Source organism: Vulpes lagopus, chromosome 17 (assembly GCF_018345385.1).
Source record: "Vulpes lagopus strain Blue_001 chromosome 17, ASM1834538v1, whole genome shotgun sequence".
Taxonomy (NCBI): Eukaryota; Metazoa; Chordata; class Mammalia; order Carnivora; family Canidae; genus Vulpes; species Vulpes lagopus.
Window position 1 is genome coordinate 20,617,624 of NC_054840.1, and position 19,843 is coordinate 20,637,466.

Consider the following 19,843-nt stretch of genomic DNA (forward strand, 5'->3'; position numbering starts at 1 on the left):
AATTTAGTACTCATTTAAAAATCTTTGCATTTTTATCTACCTCCTTTGTTAAGCAATGCCTTCCACAAAGACATGAATCTTGTCTCATTTTTGTTTGTATCCTGAACAATAATAATACCTGTACTTTGTGGGTGTCAGAAAATAATTGTTTAATAAATAAATAGCATGTGCTATACAAGAAAAGACTCTGAGTAAGAATAAATTGGGATTTTTTAAATGTATTTTTTTAAATGTTTTCCATTATATTGTAAATCATTTAAAAATTTTGACTATGTGTAACCCAGCTCTACAGAATTCCTTTTCCTGTGCCATAATAGATTTGATAAATTGAATTAAATTGCTTCATGTATTTGATTTAGTTATACATTTTACCCCTATTTTTCTACTTTTCTCATTTCATTTAAAGGGGAATGGAAAAACTAGTTTATATCATCCTAAATTTTTATGTTGTGCCAAAATACATAAAAGAATTCTATGTTCTCAGAATTATCTTTCTTCTTATATACTCTTTTACATTAATATAACTGAGTATTAATCAAAGCCAACCTTGGAAAATATCCTAAACACAAATAATATTGTGACATAAAAACCAACAACAAAAGAGAAATTAAGACTGGATCAGAGTACTCATCATCTCACATCACAGATGGAGATCACTTGTTTTCATAGAGAGTTGGGACTTGGGGTGGCCTTTGAATAAGAAATAGTTTGGCAAATGAAAAGTGCCAGACTGTTGCCAGGAAATTAAAAAAAAAAAAAAAAAAAGAGCTTTGGAAGAATAGTGTAAAGAGAAAAGTCATAAAGGAAATACACTTAACAGACCCACAAAATAATTTGATTGAAAATCAACCAACCAACTAACAGCCATGCATTATACTCACATACACACATGTGTGCTGGTGTGCACACAAGCACACCTGTTATTCTTACTCCCATTCAATAAGAGCTATGTAAAATAAACACTGAGTTTTCCTTTTCACCTTGACTTATAGGAAAGCTTGTATAAAATTAATACTCCATTCTACTAACCACATTCACAGTATTTGGGAAAAAATTATTCTGTTCCTCTTTTGACATTTTACTTCTGATCTTCCTTTTAAAATTATTTGATTGTACATATATGTATCATAATAAGGCAAACTACCATCAAGAATTAGGGTAATGCAGCACCATTTCTCTGCAATTAATAGAACTTATTATTTAATTCCTTACCCTGAATGTTTTCCAGCAAAGGATACTCAGGGAGTAAGGACTTAATGCATCAGGTATGAGGAAAAAGAAATTTGGCTCATGAAGTGATGGATGTAATAACCAAGGCAGTTGGTATTTGTTTTAACTTACAATAAAATACAATGACTATTAATGCAAAAATACATATTATTTTAATGACCAGAACTAGACTTCCTTTAAAGGTGGGAAATGGCTTTGGAAAAATACATTACTAAGCATTTTGGGTTGAATTAGCAGGTGTTAAAAAGAAAAAAAGAAACGATAAAATACTCTGAACTGTTAATAGAAAGAAAAGAAGGAGGAGAAGGGGAAGGAGAAGAAGGCAAAGGAAGAAGAAGAGGAGGAGAAAGAGAAAAAAGAAGAGAAAGAAGAAGGGGAAGAGGAAGGGCACATGTTTGCAGAGGAGCAAGACAAGATTCAGAGGAGAGGAAAGAGGATTATGAAGCAATGTATCAGAGTATTACTTTTAATAAGGATTTTTAAAATAGGGAGAACTGATATTCCCTGTGAAGTCTGGACCAATTATTATGGTGTAAATTCCCCTTCCATCTCCCTGAAGACCTCAGCAAGTCTTCTCTCACATCAGGGCCTTGTTTAAGTGCTTTTGTTGCTCTCATTTTGTTTTGTTCTGTTGCTTTTGGGTGGTAGAGTCAGATTAGGGGCTGATGTGGAAGCTTGGGTTGCAACATTGTAAAACTGGGCTACCACAGGATCCACACAATGAACTATCTTAGTGCCTGCAATAAGCTGGAAGTAAACCCCCAGTCCATAAACCCCTGAGGATATTTGCATGAATCTTGAAAAGACCATTGACCTTTCTGAGAGCAGAAGGGATTTAAGCCAACTCCACCTATATATTAGGGAGAATAAAGACTCCGTCTACCCTTTAATCACATCTATTTTGCCTCAAATCCCTTTTAAAATAGGGGATTTATCAATTAAAACTATTTTTATAACATATACATACTTGCATGAATTGTTGAAAATAATGCAGGCAATGCCATGCATGCCATCCACCCACAGGACTTTAGATGTATATTGCCATTTTTGAAATTATAGCAAATAGAGAATTGTGATATTTAGAAGTGAATGACAGCATATAAAAGTAAATGTAGGAAGGCCAGAGATGGCAAGAATTTCTAGGTCTATAAGCACAGTCTTATATGTATACGGATTTTGTTTAAAATATAAAAGTCTAATCTTTCTCTGCATTTACAGCTCCAATTGTTTTACTTCCTGCCTATTTAGTATGCAAGTACTGCCTAAATTTCCCTAGGGAGGATAAAAAAAAGAGTAGAAGGACTCACCCTGCCACTGATAAACTTAAAATCTATTTGGGGAGATGAGATTGAAAGACATAAAAATACTCTCAATTAGTACTCTTAATTGCTTTACAATTTATGAAGCTTTTATAAACACATTATCCCATTTAATCTTACAGTGTTCCAATCAAGTTAGAAGGAAGGACAGTGATCATTATGTCCATTTTAGGGATAAGACTACCAAGGTCCAGAAAGGAAAGTGACAAAAATCACCAAACAGCCATATCTGAGTTTATACTTCACATTATCCTACATTCCTTCTCTGAATAAAATAATTAGAATTTAATTACATACAAAAAATTATACGTAACCTGACGGCAATAAACAGATAAATACAAGTATTGCAATTTGTAAATGATATTACATAATTTTTGATAAGAAATAAGCAAGGAGGAAACATCATAATATGGTTAATATAAATATTATATATTTTTTTAATATCTAAAACTGCTCCATTGTTTACTAAAAAAAGAGATCTATAAACCTTTCAAAGTTTGTATAATCCAAGGTTGTATCTTACCTTTTTTTTTGGAACAGTACATGTCTTAGGAGCATACAGATACAGCTTCAAACCCAAAGTTAATCCAGGAGTGATGCCCAAACTACCTACCTTACAAATTTCGAGGAACTTCTCACTGGTGTATTTCATAGGGTGCTCAGTGAAGGTTGCATAAGGCACTTCAGTGGACCACGGGTTCCAGCGGGAAAAGAGGGACTGCTGTTCCAGACTCCCCCAGTAGATCCTAAGGCCTTCTCCTTGTCTCCTATAAAAAGGAGTTTCCTTTAGATTAGCCATTTCCACTAGATTAAAACAAAAAGTATGGGAAAGTAATGTAATGTCTCAGTCAGCCTTTAAATAATGCTAAGTGGCTGCCTACTAATTGATTGTTCAGACATTTAGGAGGTAAGAATAAAAGGATAAATTCAGTTCCAAACATCATGAGTTCCAGGTGTTGTTGAGATTCCTGTGTGGAAATGCCTAGTTGGAAGTGTGACTCTGGTGCTGAGGACAGGCCAGGGCTGGAAATAGTGATATTGACCACATGCCAATATTTGATGGTAAGGGTTAAAAGAGAAAGGGAGAGGATAAGTCAAGGTGATGGGACAGGAACTGGAGGTGCTGAGGTGGCAGACAGTTTCAAGAAGAAGGGAAATGACAGTCATAAACACAAGCAGAAAATGACTGAGAAGAGACACAGAACACTAAGGATAGTTGTGTATATAAGATCCTTTAGAGTGATGATGAATTCTACATGCCTGCCACTTCAGCTTTTATATCTCATGGTTCTTTATTCTCTGCACATATCCCATCCAGCAAAGCTGCAGCAACAAACATATCAAAGCTCATAAAAGAATTATGCCTGCCTTTTTACATACTATCTGGAATAGCCCTGGCCTGGTCATCTGGTAAACCTAAATACAAAGCAAGAGGAAGCTTGGGAGTGATAGGAGGGAAGTTGTGGCAGGAGAGTGTGGCCATGTTGAATAACAAAACTGTAATTCCTGTGGTCTCTTCTTTTACATGTGTCCATCAGAATTTATGGTTTGTGGTTTTAGACATCTCTGAATGCAAAGAGATCCCTGGAGGTTAAACCAAGCTCAGGTGCTTTGCATTTAATAAGCTTTAAAATTAAGTTGCCTGTAATTCTAAACAGCCCCATAGAACATCATAGAGCTCTCATTTCTTCTAGAAATTAAATCCTGGGATCTAGAATAAAAACCCGGAGCTTAATTGTGGTGCCTTCACAAAGCTGTCACTTCCTGTATTAAGGAAGAATTCCTTTGGGAATGCTATTGTGGCTTCTGAATGTTTATCCAAGTAGATATGTGTATAAACACAATCTCACACATATACATACGCCACCCCTCTCCCCTATTGGCTGATCTCTGAGATTCGTCTTTCAAAAGGAAAGTAAGAAAAGAGCCTGGCACATTCTACTGCCCAGTTCTCGGATTTTTGATCATTATGTTTGAAAGCTGACACCTAACCTTTCTTATACTTAATCCTTCCACCAGAAAGAAAAAACAAAAAAAGAAGAAAAGAGGAAAGAAACATATTGTACATACTTCAAAAGTACGCTTTCTAACCTCTCACTTTCCCAGCTGCTATGCTGATATTTATCACCCTCTTCATAGGTTCCTTCATTCTGTTTCCTTTCTTTCTTTCTTTCTTTCTTTCTTTCTTTCTTTCTTTCTTTCTTTCTTTCTTTCTTCTTTCTTTCTTTCTTTCTTTCTTTCTTTCTTCTTTCTTTCTTTCTTTCTTTCTTTCTTTCTTCCTTCCTTCCTTCCTTCCTTCCTTCCTTCCTTCCTTTCTTCCTTTCTTTCTTTCTTCCCCTTATCTGGTAATAAACTCTAAACTCAGTGAATATTCTATGCATGCTTGTTAATGGAGCATTCTGGCTTTAATCCATTAAAACAACTTGCACAATGGAATTATTTACTGCTTCATATGTCAATTTATGTGCTGGGTGCGATTTTGCTTTTATCCAAAGGCAATGAAAATCTGCCAAGATAGTTTCTGTAATAAGTAGTTTCTATATTCTTTTACCTTAGGGAAACCTCAAATGAAGTTTAAGCATGAAGTTCAAGAGGGACCCTATTTCTAAATAACCAATCAATTTAAGCATGGCAATGACATTTCTCAGAGATGTAGCATACTTCTAAATATACGAGTTCAGCAAACTTTCTCTCCTAAGCTCCACTGGTGATAGCCGAGAAGATAAATCTACAACTAAGAAGTCTCTCCAAAGGTACAACTAAGGCAGTGCTTCTGAGCAAAGACTTAAGTACCAGAGGTCTATGAAAATCTATCATCTTTTCTTCTGTCAAATGCCATTAGGACAAAGGGTGGAGAATGTCTTTATGACCAGAAGTGCTTTATTAGTTACTTGTGCTCACCATGAAAGATATCATATGAGGTAACAAAGTGAAGTGAAAAATGCAAAGAACAGTATATCACGTAGTCTTGTGTTAGAGTCTTGGTTCTGACACTTAACACTGTGTGCCTATGAATAAGCTAGTTTCATTTTCTGAATCTCAGTTTTACTATATGTTCTTTGGCATGTTTCCATCATGGCACGTGACATCTCATGACCTTAGTAACTGTGTAAATGGTATAGACAGCTATGGTCATGATGCTTCTCACATTCATCCAGTTAAGGACATACAAAATCTAAAAGAAGTCTCTGGGTTATGGCTTCAGCTTATAGGTATCAGATTAGTCCCCTAAACACACCCTCTACCAAAGAGCATATCGAGCATTGTCCCACAATTCCTAGGGAACTTTAGCACTTACCAGACACAAATCAGCCACCATATGATGGAATACCATTTAAATGTTTATAAACTAAAGAATGTCAGAGCTAGAAGGGCTCTTAGAAGCAAAAGCCCAGTGCCTTCTTTCTGGAGATGAGAAAACTGACACAGAAGGATTAGGGCTTTCCTGAAGCATCACCACACACAGAAATGGGCTGTTGAGAGCTCTGGTCTCCCAAGACTTCACTTAGGGGTCGTTTCACCATTCTGAGCTATCATTACAAAATACATTCCAAGTGAAGGTCCTGCTATTACACAACATAGCCTTCCTTCCAATCAACACAGAGTTAAAAGATTTGCCCTAAGGAGACCGTCATCATCTGTGGGCAAAAAGCCTGCCCAGAGATCCTAGCTAAAGGTCAGAAAGGAAATCTCAGTCTCAAAAGGAACTGTAGATTTTTATATATATTTAATATTATTAATTATGAGATTACAGTTAAATAAGGTAGCCCTGGGAGTGAAGAGGGAAATTACAAAAAAGTTACATTGTCAGGGTAAGAAGAATGGATCTTTTTCACTGAGCTATTATTGTCAAGATAATCAAAGTAGGGGTACATTTCTAGGTAACAAATGCCAAAACCAAAATATTACTTAAATGTTCTTTAACTGCTACAGCATTCTTCAAAACTTCTTTGGTAGAAATAAATGAAGTTAACAGGAAATATGATAAAGAATAAGACCAGGCTTAATTAGATCACCAACTCAAGAACCACTAGAGGAACAGAATAACAAAGAATAGGAGAAATACCATGATCCCTACTTAGACAAAACCAGAGAAGCAAATTTCTAGAACAGAGAAGATTCTGGAATCTTCTACATTTTTATTCACCTTCTGATCCCTCTTCCTCCACCTGATTCTGAGTGTCAGAATACTTTTATGTTTAGCTTCTGCTTTATCAGTGTTTTAATGTATATAATTTCCAGCTTAAAATTAAATCCATTAGAGAGATGTCCAGTCAGCTTTAAGCAACCCTACAGTTCTTTTTTTCTTTACTGAGTCAGCATAGTTCTATAAAACTTTTCTAATAGGTTAAAAATAATCTTTTAAATCGCCTCAGAGGTAATTCCCTGAAATAGCCATGTAAGTTGTCTATCTTCGATTCCACGATTTAATTAGCATATTCTCTAGAATATGCTGGAGAAAGTAGAGAAATGAATTGCAGGTAGAGAAATGAGTAAGACTCAATCTCTGAACTCTGGAATCCCAGGGTCTGATGATCTCTGGGCCTATCTTACTATCATCTCTTTCCCATACCTCTAACAGGTACAAATAGAAACCCATACATCTCATTATAGAAGTAGAAGTTAATCTATTATGATTTTTTTTTTTTGTTTCCATTTTCATCCTGAGGAAGTCAGCTGGATGTGGCCGCCATTCTGACAGTAGTAGAAGGAAGGTCAATGTAGGGATCCCTGGGTGGTGCAGTGGTTTAGCGCCTGCCTTTGGCCCAGGGCGCAATCCTGGAGACCCGGGATCAAATCCCATGTCGGGTTCCTGGTGCATGGAGCCTGTTTCTCCTTTTGCCTGTGTCTCTGCCTCTCTCTCTCTCTCTCTCTCTGTCTCTCTCTCTCTCTCTGTGACTATCATAAATAAAAAAAAAAAGAAGAAGAAGAAGAAGAAGGTCAATGTACCCTTCATTTCTGATAAATTTTGAAACTTCCCAGAAAGATCTAGAAGTAGAGGAAAGTCTTCATAAGGATTCATAAGAATTTGGTGGAAGAAGAGACTTTATAACAGTTGGAGACTTTTAGGATCACTAACACGGTCTGAGTTGGAAGGCCCTTTAAGAGATGTGTTTCCAATTCTTTCATTTTATAGATATATAAACTGAGGAACAGAATTTTCAAAGATCAGAGTTCCTCCTTTAGTCTTGCTAATTACACGTTCTACTCAGTGACTCAGACTCAGAATTCTACTCAAATACAGTTGTTGCCAGGGTGGAAACCTAAGCAATTGCTACTTTAAACTATCATAGCAGCCGAATAGATTTGCCTTCTACACCACAAAAAGCAAAGGCATATTGAAGAGATGAGGTTTACACAGAAGAAACTATCATCCAAGTGCCAAAGGACCAATCATGAAAAATAAATGAGCCACACAAAAAAGGAACTCCAAGTTGAATGGAGAGAAAACTTACTTTGATAACTAGTTTTGTAAGACAATAAATTATTTTCGATGGGAAAGACTCCTCTCCTTGAAGTCATTTTTAGCTGAACCAGAAAAATATGCCAGACAGTCACTAGTCTGGGCTAATTTGCTCATTCCACACATTCTACAACCTTCAAAGCATTGCATCCCTTGGCATAGTACTATATAGCCATAGTACAACATAGCTATTCCTTCTCTTGACTTCCCACTCTCCTTCCATCCTGGCCTTCACAGATGCTGAGCTAAGGCTTTAAAACACCTGATAGAAGACATGAATGAGGAGGCAAGTCCCCAGGAGAAATGGCAGCTTCCATTATTGCCTTCATCAGCTGCCCCTCCTTTCTACTCATCTCAAATCTCAAAGCTCCACCACAGAATTAAAAACATAGCTCGAGGCACCAAACTGAGATTTATGAGGAAGCACAGACATTAACTCTTGCTCTAAACGCAGGGCGTGTGCTTGTAAGTATGGGTGAGCAAACAGAGGGAGGCTGCGGGGGAGGAGGGCGGGCTGCCCAGGGGAGAGAGCTGTTCAGAACAACACAATATATTTTCTTAATGTCTCCTTTTTCCCTACCTTACAGCCTGTATTGTTGAAAGGGGGGCCTTCTAGAACCATGAAATGTTAGTCCCTTGCTTATTTAATCTGGACAAAAGGTGGGGGACTGAGTTGGCACCCTGGAGGGTATTCAATGCTCCTTTTTGCTCATTGAATGACCTCAGACGAAATATTTTCCATGACAAGAACCCAAAGACGCTGGCACAGTGTCAGACAATAAGATTTGCAGAATGTGTTTACATTCTCTCTGTGTCCCCAGGCTGTTCTAACCCATCAGCAGGTGGTGCCTTTATCTGCTCTCTTTGCTCACCTGGCTCCCTCCCAGAAGTTTCCAGGGCCTTGGGCTTGGTAAGATTAACCATTTACAGGTATGGGTAACCAAGAAATTCTGTGGGTTATTTTACTTGAGGGAGAGGTAAATGAGAAAGTAAAACAGACCAGCAGTGTCCCTAAAGAGAATTCAAGGGCAGTGTGATGCCATGGTAAAAAACTTGCACCACAGGTAGGAGGCCTAGGTTCAAAGACTAAATCTGCGACTAACTTGCTGTGTAAATTTGAACCATTTCTTCTCTCTGTGTTCCAGGGGACAATTAACAAAACCAGTAGTTGAACTAGATCATCTCTTATCTCCTTTTCTGCCCTAATAAGTTAATATCTATTATGGGAAAAAAAAAAACCCACAGAATAATATGCATTATAATGCTTAGACAAAAAGTCAAAGGACAAATTAGTGACTGAGAAATTCTCATAGGGCTGCTGAGACCTTAACTGTTTTCTCCTAGAAGAATAAAGGATCTTAAACTACAGAATAAAAGACCTAGGATTAAACCAAAAGCAGAACCCAGAGAAAGGAGGATGAAAGCTACAAAAAAGGGCTCTGGAATCTCCCAGGATGAAAATCCTTAAAAGAAATGTTTATTTGCTTGGAAAACTTAAATGTGCTTTCCCTAGAGGTGGCCTTGTTCAGAGCTGAGGTGAAGAAGACTAAGGTCCAAACCAAACATCCAGCATAGGATTTTGTGACTCACAGTGTTAGACTGTGTGTGTATGTGTGTGTGTGTGCATGTGCACACATGTATATGTATGCAGGCATGCAGCAAATACTTAGGCTAAACTTACAGTGTGCCAGGTACATAGCAAAATCACTTAATAAATCCATGTTTAATAAAGACCAGTGAACGAAGGAATAAATTCACAGATGAGTTAGGATGCCTGTGAGTGTGAATGCCGTATCATTTCATTCTGAGACTGTTATATGTTATGGTAGTAAAGTGCCCTGAACTAGCAGTCAATAAAACCTAGGTCTAAACCTATCACTGATGCTAACTTTCTTTGTGTCTTAGAGCTGAGTATAGCACCCCTGAGCCTCCATTTCCATTTGCTATGGTCTGAATGTTTGTGTCCCACCATAATTTATATGTTGAGATCCTAATGATCAAGATGATGAAATAAGAGGTGATGACTTTGGGAGGTGATTAGGTCACAAAGACAGAGTCTTCATGAATAGAATTAATGCCTTTATAAAGGAGACCCCAGAGAGCTTCCTCATCCCTTCCATTATATGAGGACACAGGGAAGAGGCAACACAATACAAACCTGAAAGTAGACCCTCACTAGAGACCAAACCTGCTAGCACCTTGACCATGGACTTCCCAACCTCCAAAAGCATGATGGATAAACTGCTGTTCATAAGCTACTCAGTCTCTGGTATTTTGTTGAAGAAGCCCCAAAGACCAAGACATTCTTCTTATAAAATAGTAGAGACACTGAATCAGATATTCTATAGAGGGTGTGCAAATGGAACATTTCTGACTCATCAGAGACAAGCATAACCTACATTTGAGTTTCACTTAAATAACATACAGATATATTTTATTTTCCAGAACTGGTATGAATGGGTTATCAGGAAATAAATCATTCTAAAACTTACATCCTTATTTTCTCAAACAAATTATAATAAAGATAACGAATTCCTTTCTGGCTTAATAAGAGTTACCGCAAACCAAATTTTAAGACTTAAAAGGGATTTATTATTAACCATTTGTGTCCTATGCCCTTGATCCCTTAATTTCACTAAAATGGGGACTTGAAATCTAAAAAATTACCTAGGTTAATATTCAATCCCCTCCTAATATTTTCCTATACTTCAATGTATCCCTTTATAAAAGCCAACTGTTGTACATGAAGAGTAAGGCCATTTACCCAAGCTATACGGGATTCTTGACTGCTACGTTTTCATTCTTATATGGGCCATCTCTTCTCTCATCATCTGCCGTTTCTTGCCGCTATCAACGTTCCTGACTCCAGCAGCTCTTCTTCTAATTTGCTTTTTCTGAACTTCTACTGACAGGGAATCTTGGAATGCATTACTTTTGTAGTAATGGCAAATAATTAAACAAAACAACACTCTTTCCAATGCCCTCTCCTATAAGGGAAATTTATAACAAAACCTTTGGTTTCACAGACGACATTTAAATGGAGAGCTAATCCAATAGCGTTGATAGTGAATAACTTTAAGATGGGCATTTAAATGGCTCATGTTTTAGAAAGTCCATTTGGAGTTCTGTGCCTGTTAGAAAAAAAAAAAATCTGATCCCAGAATTAATAATGACAACCACCTTTCCACCAATGGGGATGACGTGAAATTTTGTCATCCTTAAGGTCATATTCTGGTAGACTGGCACTGTCATATTCTGTATAAGGAGTCTTACTGGTCCCTCCTTCAAACTATTTAGAGTATAATTCTCAAAATACTTAAAAATCAATCTGAGTCACAACATTATCAGCAAATCTCTGCTAGTATCCTCTGTACAGTCCAGAGAAAATGCTCTAGATAAAATTGTAATGAGGGTTCAGAGTCAGGAACAGTCCCTTACAGCTGAAGGTATCAGAGAAGGCTTCATTCATTTCATACATGTTTAGGACAAAGGGGACATTTTGTGGCATTTCTGGCAGAGTCAGCCTGCTTCTAGCAGTGCTCAGAGCAGTCTAGAGCAGGTGGGTGTCTACAGTGATGTTTTGAAAAGAATGGCAGTGAGAGCCTATCTGGTCCAGGTCCTATTGTGAACACCAAAGCAAATCAGGGAGTAGACAAGTCTCAAGGACAACAGTAAATCTGTTTCCTTTCCAATAAAAGGATTGAAGGCAACACACTAGAGTATTATTATTATTGATACGATAGGATCATTTGTCGTTCTTTTAAAATTTCCTACTTTCTGTAATGAGCATGTATTGTTTTTACACGGAAATGAACAACTGCATATTTAAGATGTTGTCATCCATCACGACCACAGCCACAACTAATCTGTACCAGCAGTGGGCTAAGACCCCTACATCTGTTACCTCTAGTCCATACCACAAAGTCACACGTTTGGTTTATAATCTCTGTTTCACAGAGAGGTCCAAAGCCATCAACCTGTAAGTGGTAGAACTAAGGTTTGAATGTGGGTCTCTCTGGTTCCACAGACCCCCACAACTCCATGGAACCCTGTAGAGGTACAGGACAGAGATGAAAACAAACATTTATGCCAACCAGCTCTGTGTTCCCCTCGCGAACCTTGGCAAAGACAGGCACTTGCAGAGCTCACATTTTCATTTGTAGCTTTTCTTCAACTAAACGAATCCACCTTCTTCGACCTTTCTCCACAGTGCTGATTCAACAGTTCACAAACCTTAAGGGGGCTCCCAGGCACCTTTAAAATTCAGAAAACAATTTCCCAGCCTGACAGTCAAGGCTTTTTGCTTTTTTTTTTTTTTTTCCAGCATTCATTTCCCAAACTCAAAGCCACAACTCCTCAACCATCCCACCAAACAATGCAACTTGCTGAGCCTGTCTTACAGCATTTGTGATCATTTCACTAACATGAAATTATTGTGTATATTTGACTTATATCATCAAAAGAACTCTGAGCTGTCCAAGAATAGGGTCCATGCCTAAATCATATATGTTCCCCCCACAAGATCTACTTACACTAAATCATTGTTTTTTTAAATAAGTAGACCAAATCCTTACAATAAATAAATAAATAAATAAATAAATAAATAAATAAATAAAGAACAAAAATACTCACTCCCTCAGACCAATGGGTCAGGCTGCTGCTTTTGTCTTTCATTAATCTACATTTTTGAATTGCGTTGTTTAAAACTGAGCTCTTCAATTGTTCTCTGTTTATTTAAGGGGGGTACACCTAAAATGACAAATTTAGAGAAATACCCAGGACCGAAGGGGCTGTACCTTTGCCCGTAGGTCATCTATGACCTTGCCCTAAAAGCACTAGGCTGCAGAGTCTGGCATGCCAGACTCATGCAAAATGTTTCTGTGTGGACAGAGGAGAGTGCAACTCTTGCAAAGCTATCCAGGAAAATGCCACACAATAAAGGAAACGATTCTGAGGTATCTCCCCCTGTCACAAATGGGGATATTTGGCAAATCACATTAGCCTCAGGTTTGTGTAAAGTTTGGTCTCCTCTCTTAAGAGGAAGTTGCTTTTGAGCACCCCAAATAGCCAGTTTCAACAGGCACAGAGTAGCTAAGTTAAAAAAAGAAAAGCATCTGAGAAAAACATATTTTTTTAAATCTCCTTGGTTTCTACTTCCTTTCAAGATGGAGAGTATAGATTGTCTGGAATACACATACAGACAATGAGAGAGACCAGTTACCACAAACTTGTGGTCCAGACCCTCCCCAGCCCTTTGGGAAGTAGCCAGGGTGGTGGGCCCCCCAGGAAGGCAATGATGCACATGGGCTCTGGATGACAGAAGAAACTCAGCTTTGCCTCCCACAACTTCCCCCTTGATTCTGTTCCTGAAGCTGCAAACATTTTGCTTTCTATACTTTGGAGGAATTTGAAATAGGACAAATTTCAAGAGATTACATGTGATATACTTATTAATTTTCCCTTTTATGCTTAAGAAAACATTCTGTGGGGAAGTTTATTTATGGTATTCCATAAGGTATGTTATGTGGGCCCATAAAAACATGGCCATCTCTAACTTCCACACACTGACGTCGTCCACCAGCAATATCACATTCTCTCTTGGTCATGGTCAACATGAGCTATTCACACTGTTCAGCAAGAACTGTGTGCTTAGTGCCACTGCCCCCCATCCCTGCCCAGAGTGATTATACTCTATCATGAGTAAAATTCAGACACCAAAAACACCCAGATTATTTATGAGGTACTTTGATATAATAAAGAAATCAGAGATTTTAGGGAGAGGATGCAGGCCTGAGTTTGAATCTAGTGCCTTCATTTACTATGTGGCCTTGGAAACGGCACTTTAACCTTCATAGTCTGTTTCCTCTTTTGCAAATGAAGAGACAGATGCCTACTGAGCAGAACTGTTCTCAGGCTGGATGTAGTGTGCCTGGCACCTCTCATCGGAGGCTTCAAGCACTCCTTTAGCAGAGCTCTGAAAAGTCAATCAGAAGATAAGAAATTTCTCTTGAATTCTTTTGTACTCTTGCTAGTTTTTTTTACATCCGCCAAAAACTGTCAAATCATAAATTTGGGGGAGGGGAAGGAGAGAAGGACAAAGAAAGAAAATGGGGTGAAATAACAAGTTATGTGCAAAGTTAAGAAATCTAGATGTTTCATAAAATGGAACTGATTTACCTACATTCCACAGTGTATATTTGTTTTGGGGTATATGAGTTAGTGGGTTTGCATGTGTTTGTGTGTTTGGTTGTTGTTTTGTGGTTTTTGTTTGTTTGTTTGTTTGTTTTTTTAATCTGCATGTTGTAATTGTATTGCTTTGCATACATATAAGCTTGGGGATTTATGATTTTGTTTTCACTTAAGATTTACTTCTACCACAGAGCTTTATTTCTCCACCCAGGCCCATAGCAATAATATATGTAAAGACCTAGGATCCTCTCCCTTATTCTTCAGGCCTTCTATCCACTCCCTCAGTGTGACAGTACTGCATACATGAGTGAAACCATCAGCCCATATCTCCAAGTTCTACCCACAGATCCCCTCCCCCACCCAAATGATCACCCCTTGATCACCCCTCAGGCTTAAGTATATGTTCATTGGTAGCATGGTATGCTGTAGGAAGGACAGGCCCTGAAAGCAAATGCAGGACCATTTAGGCAGGGAATTCTAAGGTCTTCATGGTCTAGATCAATGCTTGACAAACTTTAATGTGTGTTTGAATCACTTGGGGACTCTGTTGAAACAGATTCTGATTCAGCTGGTGGAATGGGTCCTGAGTTTCTAGGCTCTGTACTTCTAACAAGCTCCCAGATGATCCTGATGTCACTGGTCCCTATAATAAGTAGCTCAGTGGGGAGGGGCACAGGCTGTGGGTTAGGCATATCCCCATGGCCCTGAGGGTTCCTTGGTCTATGAGAATGGCCACAGCTAGATAAGGATCAAAGGAAGGCTGTCTACCTTGTGGGACTAGGGCAGGAGTCGTGATTGACCAAGGGAAGGTCCAATGGTTTGTATCTGATTGCAAGGCAAGAATCTAAGAGAAGAGGGTTCTATCAATGATCTGTGGTTAAAGGCAAAATCCAAAGCCTGCAATTAAGATAGTTTTCCTATCATATAATGGAATTATCAAGGAGAAGTCCTCAAAAAATCATTTTTCATCAAGAGACTAGTATTAGGTTTGCTTAAAAATTATTCAAAAGTTCAGTGATACAAGTTTTTTTTATCATACAATCTCTCTATAGATACATAGGCATAGGTATAGCTATAGATACAGGTATGGCTATAGATATGATACAGCTATCATAGTTAGGTATAGCTATAGATATGATATAGATACAATATGAGTATAGATATAGATAAATATGTTCCAGTTTTCCAATGTCCTAATGAAGGTATGTTAGCCAAGAAGGGAAAACAATACCCAATAGTGATCCAATCACTGTGGAATATATCATGACAACTCTCTCCTTCCTTTTTGAAGCTGTACATCAGTGAATTTAGCCAACAATAACATTAACTGTGCAAGTGACTTACCACACTGCTGATTCAACCTAGAGTTCACCATCAAATACAGTTTCTAAGTCTTTTTTACACCTGCTCCTGCTAAAATACATTGTGAAGAGTTGATTTTTCAAATTGCCTTTCAAGAAAGTAGACATGGAAAATACAGCTCATAGTTAAATTCCACCTTTGGCACCTGATCTTTCATATGGAAGCTTTTGATCAGAGACTCTAAGGCAGAACAAACAAACCCTCCCGATGACTTATTTAGGCTACATGCTCAAGGCAAAGACAAAAGGAATTTAATGTGTTATATCTGGTAGGGCAGGCATTAAATTACCAGCTCATTATAAAATGTATCTGTCTTAGAATTAGTTTCTGAATTAAGGAAAACAGAGCTCAAACAGATAATGGACAGATGGAAGGAAGGATAGATAGATAGATCCATAGATAGATCGACCAACCTCCTATCTTGGCCACAGCTTAAAAAATGGCTTAAGTGTTTAAAAAAAGAAGAAAAAAACCATTTAAAAATGAAACCAAATAAATCATCTTTCCACAATATAATCAAGGGGTTGTAGGACATTTCAGTATCTGGCAAAATTAATTCTTTTTGCATTATAAGCATTATCTAAGAGGCTGTTAGAGCCACAAAGACAGAAATCTGAGCATGGTCTTTAATTAGTCCTGCATCATGCCTACTACAGAAGTGTGCACTCTTGGGAACTTCCAATCATTGAAATTAAAATTCACACATATAAACAATCCCCTAAAGATATTTTGAGTACAACTACAGCCTTCTTCGACCATATCCCCACATATTTCTGCAAAGAGCTGGAAAAAAAAATGAGTCTCAGAATATCAAAGTAGCTTCTTCATAATAATTTAAAGGTCAGAGAGATTAAGACCTTTTTTTTTTTTTTTTGCAATTCAAGTGATGCCCAATAGAGTATGTTACCTAAGTATTGAATACAAACAAAAATGAATTATCATTAAAGCCACCGAAACAATATTTTTTATTACTTTTAAAGATTTTATTTATTTATTCATGAGAGACACACAGAGAGAGGCAGAGACACAGGCAGAGGGAGAAGCAGGCTCTCTGTAGGGAGCCTGAGTGGAACTCGATCCCAGGACCCCAGGATCACAACCTGAGCCAAAGGCAGATGCTCAACCACTGAGCCACCCAGGTGCCCCAACAATATTATTTTAAAAATATAAAGTATTAAAATTTATCTTAGCAACAACATCCATTCAATAAATGTGTGCTCAGTGGAACTAAGCTCAAAATATTGCCCCAGGCAGTATTCATCTGAGATAAACAAGAAAATTCATCTTCATGCAGGTTGCTCACAGTCTGCTTTGAAAGACACAAGTGTCCTAAGAAAGATAAAAGGAGAGAACTATGAAAAGAGAAGCTATCTTTACACACAGGAAGATTCCTGTGACTTGAGGGTCAGTGAATCCTGAAAGAAGTGGCAATTAGAACATGGAAATATAATAAGTGAGTATTCAAAGATGAGGAGGAAGGATATTGCAAATAGAAGGACATAACACAAAGGCATGAATGTGGAGAAATATTGGAGTTTTTCTACTTCTCACCCTAGGCCAAGTAAATTCTGAGTATTGTCCTTGAGCTTTATACCTTTAACCAGTTCCTTCCTGCTCTAATGAGGGAAAAATTCTCTCCCCTCATCGCCACCCCTGTGTGTATGTGTGAATGTGTGTTGAGTGATTGGGGATGTCACAGACAGGGGAGTGTTCATGTTCCACATGGAAGCACATAGTTTGCATGTAGCAGATCCTCTCTGGTAAGTCATTACCTGGTATAGTAAGAAACCTAGCTGCTATTTATTAATCAGACCCTTTAGGGATCCCTAGGTGGCTCAGTGGGTTAAGCATCTGCCTTTGGCTCAGGCCATGGGATCAAGCCCTGTGTCAGGCTCCCTGCTCAGCAGGTAATCTGCTTCTCCCTCTCCCTGTGCTCCATCTAGCCCACCCTATTCCTGCTCTCTCTCTCTCTCTCTCTCAAATAAATAAATAAAAATCTTTAAAAAAAAATCAGGGGCTTTACAGTCCTCATCTATGCCTCTTCAGCAATCTTATGGCAGATATTATTTTCTATACTTACAAAGAAATTGAAACTCAGACTATTCAAAAAGCCTACTTAAAAGTAGTGAAGTCTCTTTGATTTCATTTGACCTTCCCTCCTGTGATACACAGGCCACTCTCCATCTCACCAAAGAGGATGCAGGCGGGCTGGTAGTGTGTTGTTCTCATCCAAACTGCTCACAAAAATCTTACTGGATACAGTGTTTCAATCATGCTAGTTTACCATTTCACTACTGCCTTTTCTTATTCTCTTATACCTAAAAATCAAAGTGGGTCCAAACACAAATTTTATTGTATTATACGTGGTAATATATTACCAACCTGGTTAGTACATAATTTAGAATAGACTCCAAGAAAAAGCTTGTTTTTGTCGTTGTTTTATTTTTGTTTTTGGTTTGTTTGTTAACTTTTTCTTTTTCTTCCCACCTGTAGGATCTTACATATCACTGTAGAGGTAACAGTATCTAAATACTAGATCCCAAATCTTTACTTTTTATCAATTTCCCTAAAATTAAAGCTCAGTCTTCAAAGTCACCAGTCAGTCCTCCATGGACAGAAACAACTGATGGGAAAGGTAAACTGATAAGGAGACATTCACATTGTTTTATATACCCAGCTATCTCTTATTTTTAAAACTTCATATAGTATTCCCAGAAGAAATCATAAAGCGCATCCAGAAGCTTTTGAATGCACCAGTACCAGACTTAAACTTAGTATGCATAAGAGGAGAAGTCAAGGGATTGACAAATAGATTGGAGTCAGATAACAGAAGATGATGAAAACTCAATCAAGGAGTTTCTCCTATAAGACATTAACCTCTGAACACCTGAGGGCTAAGGAAAGCTTTCAATAAGGGGAGAGATAGGGACTTGACCATGACTTTGATTTATAGATTAAATGGTCAGAACTTGAGGGGAAGGATGAATTTGGAGATGTAAAGACAGGGAGACCGGTTAGGAGGCCAAGTGTGGAGAAATCCCAAACTAGAGCAGGGTGGTGCCAAGAAGAATAAAAAGGAGACTGAGGGAGACATCAGGGCTAAAGGTAACAGAACCTTGAGTTCCAGTTAGAAATATCTCTGAAAAAATTGTTCATTGTATGCATCTTGAAATATTCCAATGGTCCTGAAGTTTCTGTCCCTAGTAAAGGAGAAGCCAGTGGTGCCCTTGACTAGAGCAGTCCCAGTGGGTCTGGTGGGGAGAGAGTTCTATTCCTGGGCCTACTGAGTTTGAGGAGTCTGTGGTGCAGCAAAGTCATTCTTGATGTTTCCTTGCTCCCTTTCCTGACACATCTTTCCCCACCTTCTGGGCCAAACCCTTTCCAGGAGTGGAAGAACTCTTTAATTATCCACACCCCGGATCAAGAGGTCTTCAGTGTTAAGTGCAGTGGGAGAGAAAAGAGTGGCTGGACCTGGTAGGCATGTTGCCACCCATGCCCCACCCAGTTAGGGAAGGTGGAGGTACAAGGTGAGATCCTCCCCGCCAAACAGACCAGGCCTCCAACTCTGAAGACCGGGAGCTAAGGATGCTGCCAGAGGAGCCCCCCAATCACCTCGTTTATAACCTGGGGAATAATAAAACAGATATGGGTGGTATGAAATCTCTCCTCACAATCTGGCTTCAAGTCGCCAACTTTAAAGAACAGAAATTCCTAATGAATGACATAAACCAATTAGAGAGCTGCCTAAACCAAGCCCAAGCTCCGAAACAGAGGCTGCAGGTTCTTATTAGGCGAAGTGATCTGAACTAGGGCCAACCCAAGCAGACATGGGACCCTGGGATGCCTGAAATCCGGCCCGTGGCTGATACTCCACACTGCAGAGGCTGCGCTCCTCCATCTCCTCGCATTTAAGGATGTCTTTACAAACAGTGCTTCCCAACCTCCCTTACATGATTGTCTGGCCAGGCTTCCTTGCTCATTGCCATGTGGCATTTAATCACAACATTTTGCAAGAGCCTATCACCAAACAGTGTGTGGGAAAGAGTTAAGACTTGGGATAACTTGTCACCCTCAGTTTTCACTTGGTTGTTTTGGCAAATGAATATGTTTAATTCTATACAGAATTTAGTTACCACTTAATTTTTTTTCTAGCCTGAAACAATTTTTTTAAAGATTTTATTTATCCATGAGAGACACGGTGAGAGGCAGACACATAGGCAAAGGGCAGGGAGCTTGATGCAGGACTCGAAACCAAGGCCCCAGGATCATACCCTGAGCT

At 38.5% G+C, this 19,843-nt stretch overlaps 1 protein-coding gene across 31 annotated transcripts in view; it reads right to left on the reverse strand.

Moving 5' to 3' along the window:
- The window catches only part of TPRG1 (tumor protein p63 regulated 1), a 287,018-nt gene that overhangs the window by 10,930 nt on the left and 256,245 nt on the right, over positions 1–19,843 (reverse strand). For all 31 annotated transcript variants that reach the window (XM_041731589.1, XM_041731582.1, XM_041731584.1 and 28 more), the window contains one exon: positions 3,163–3,316. In XM_041731589.1, coding sequence (XP_041587523.1) covers positions 3,163–3,316 — 154 coding nt within the window. The remainder of the gene's footprint in view (positions 1–3,162; positions 3,317–19,843) is intronic.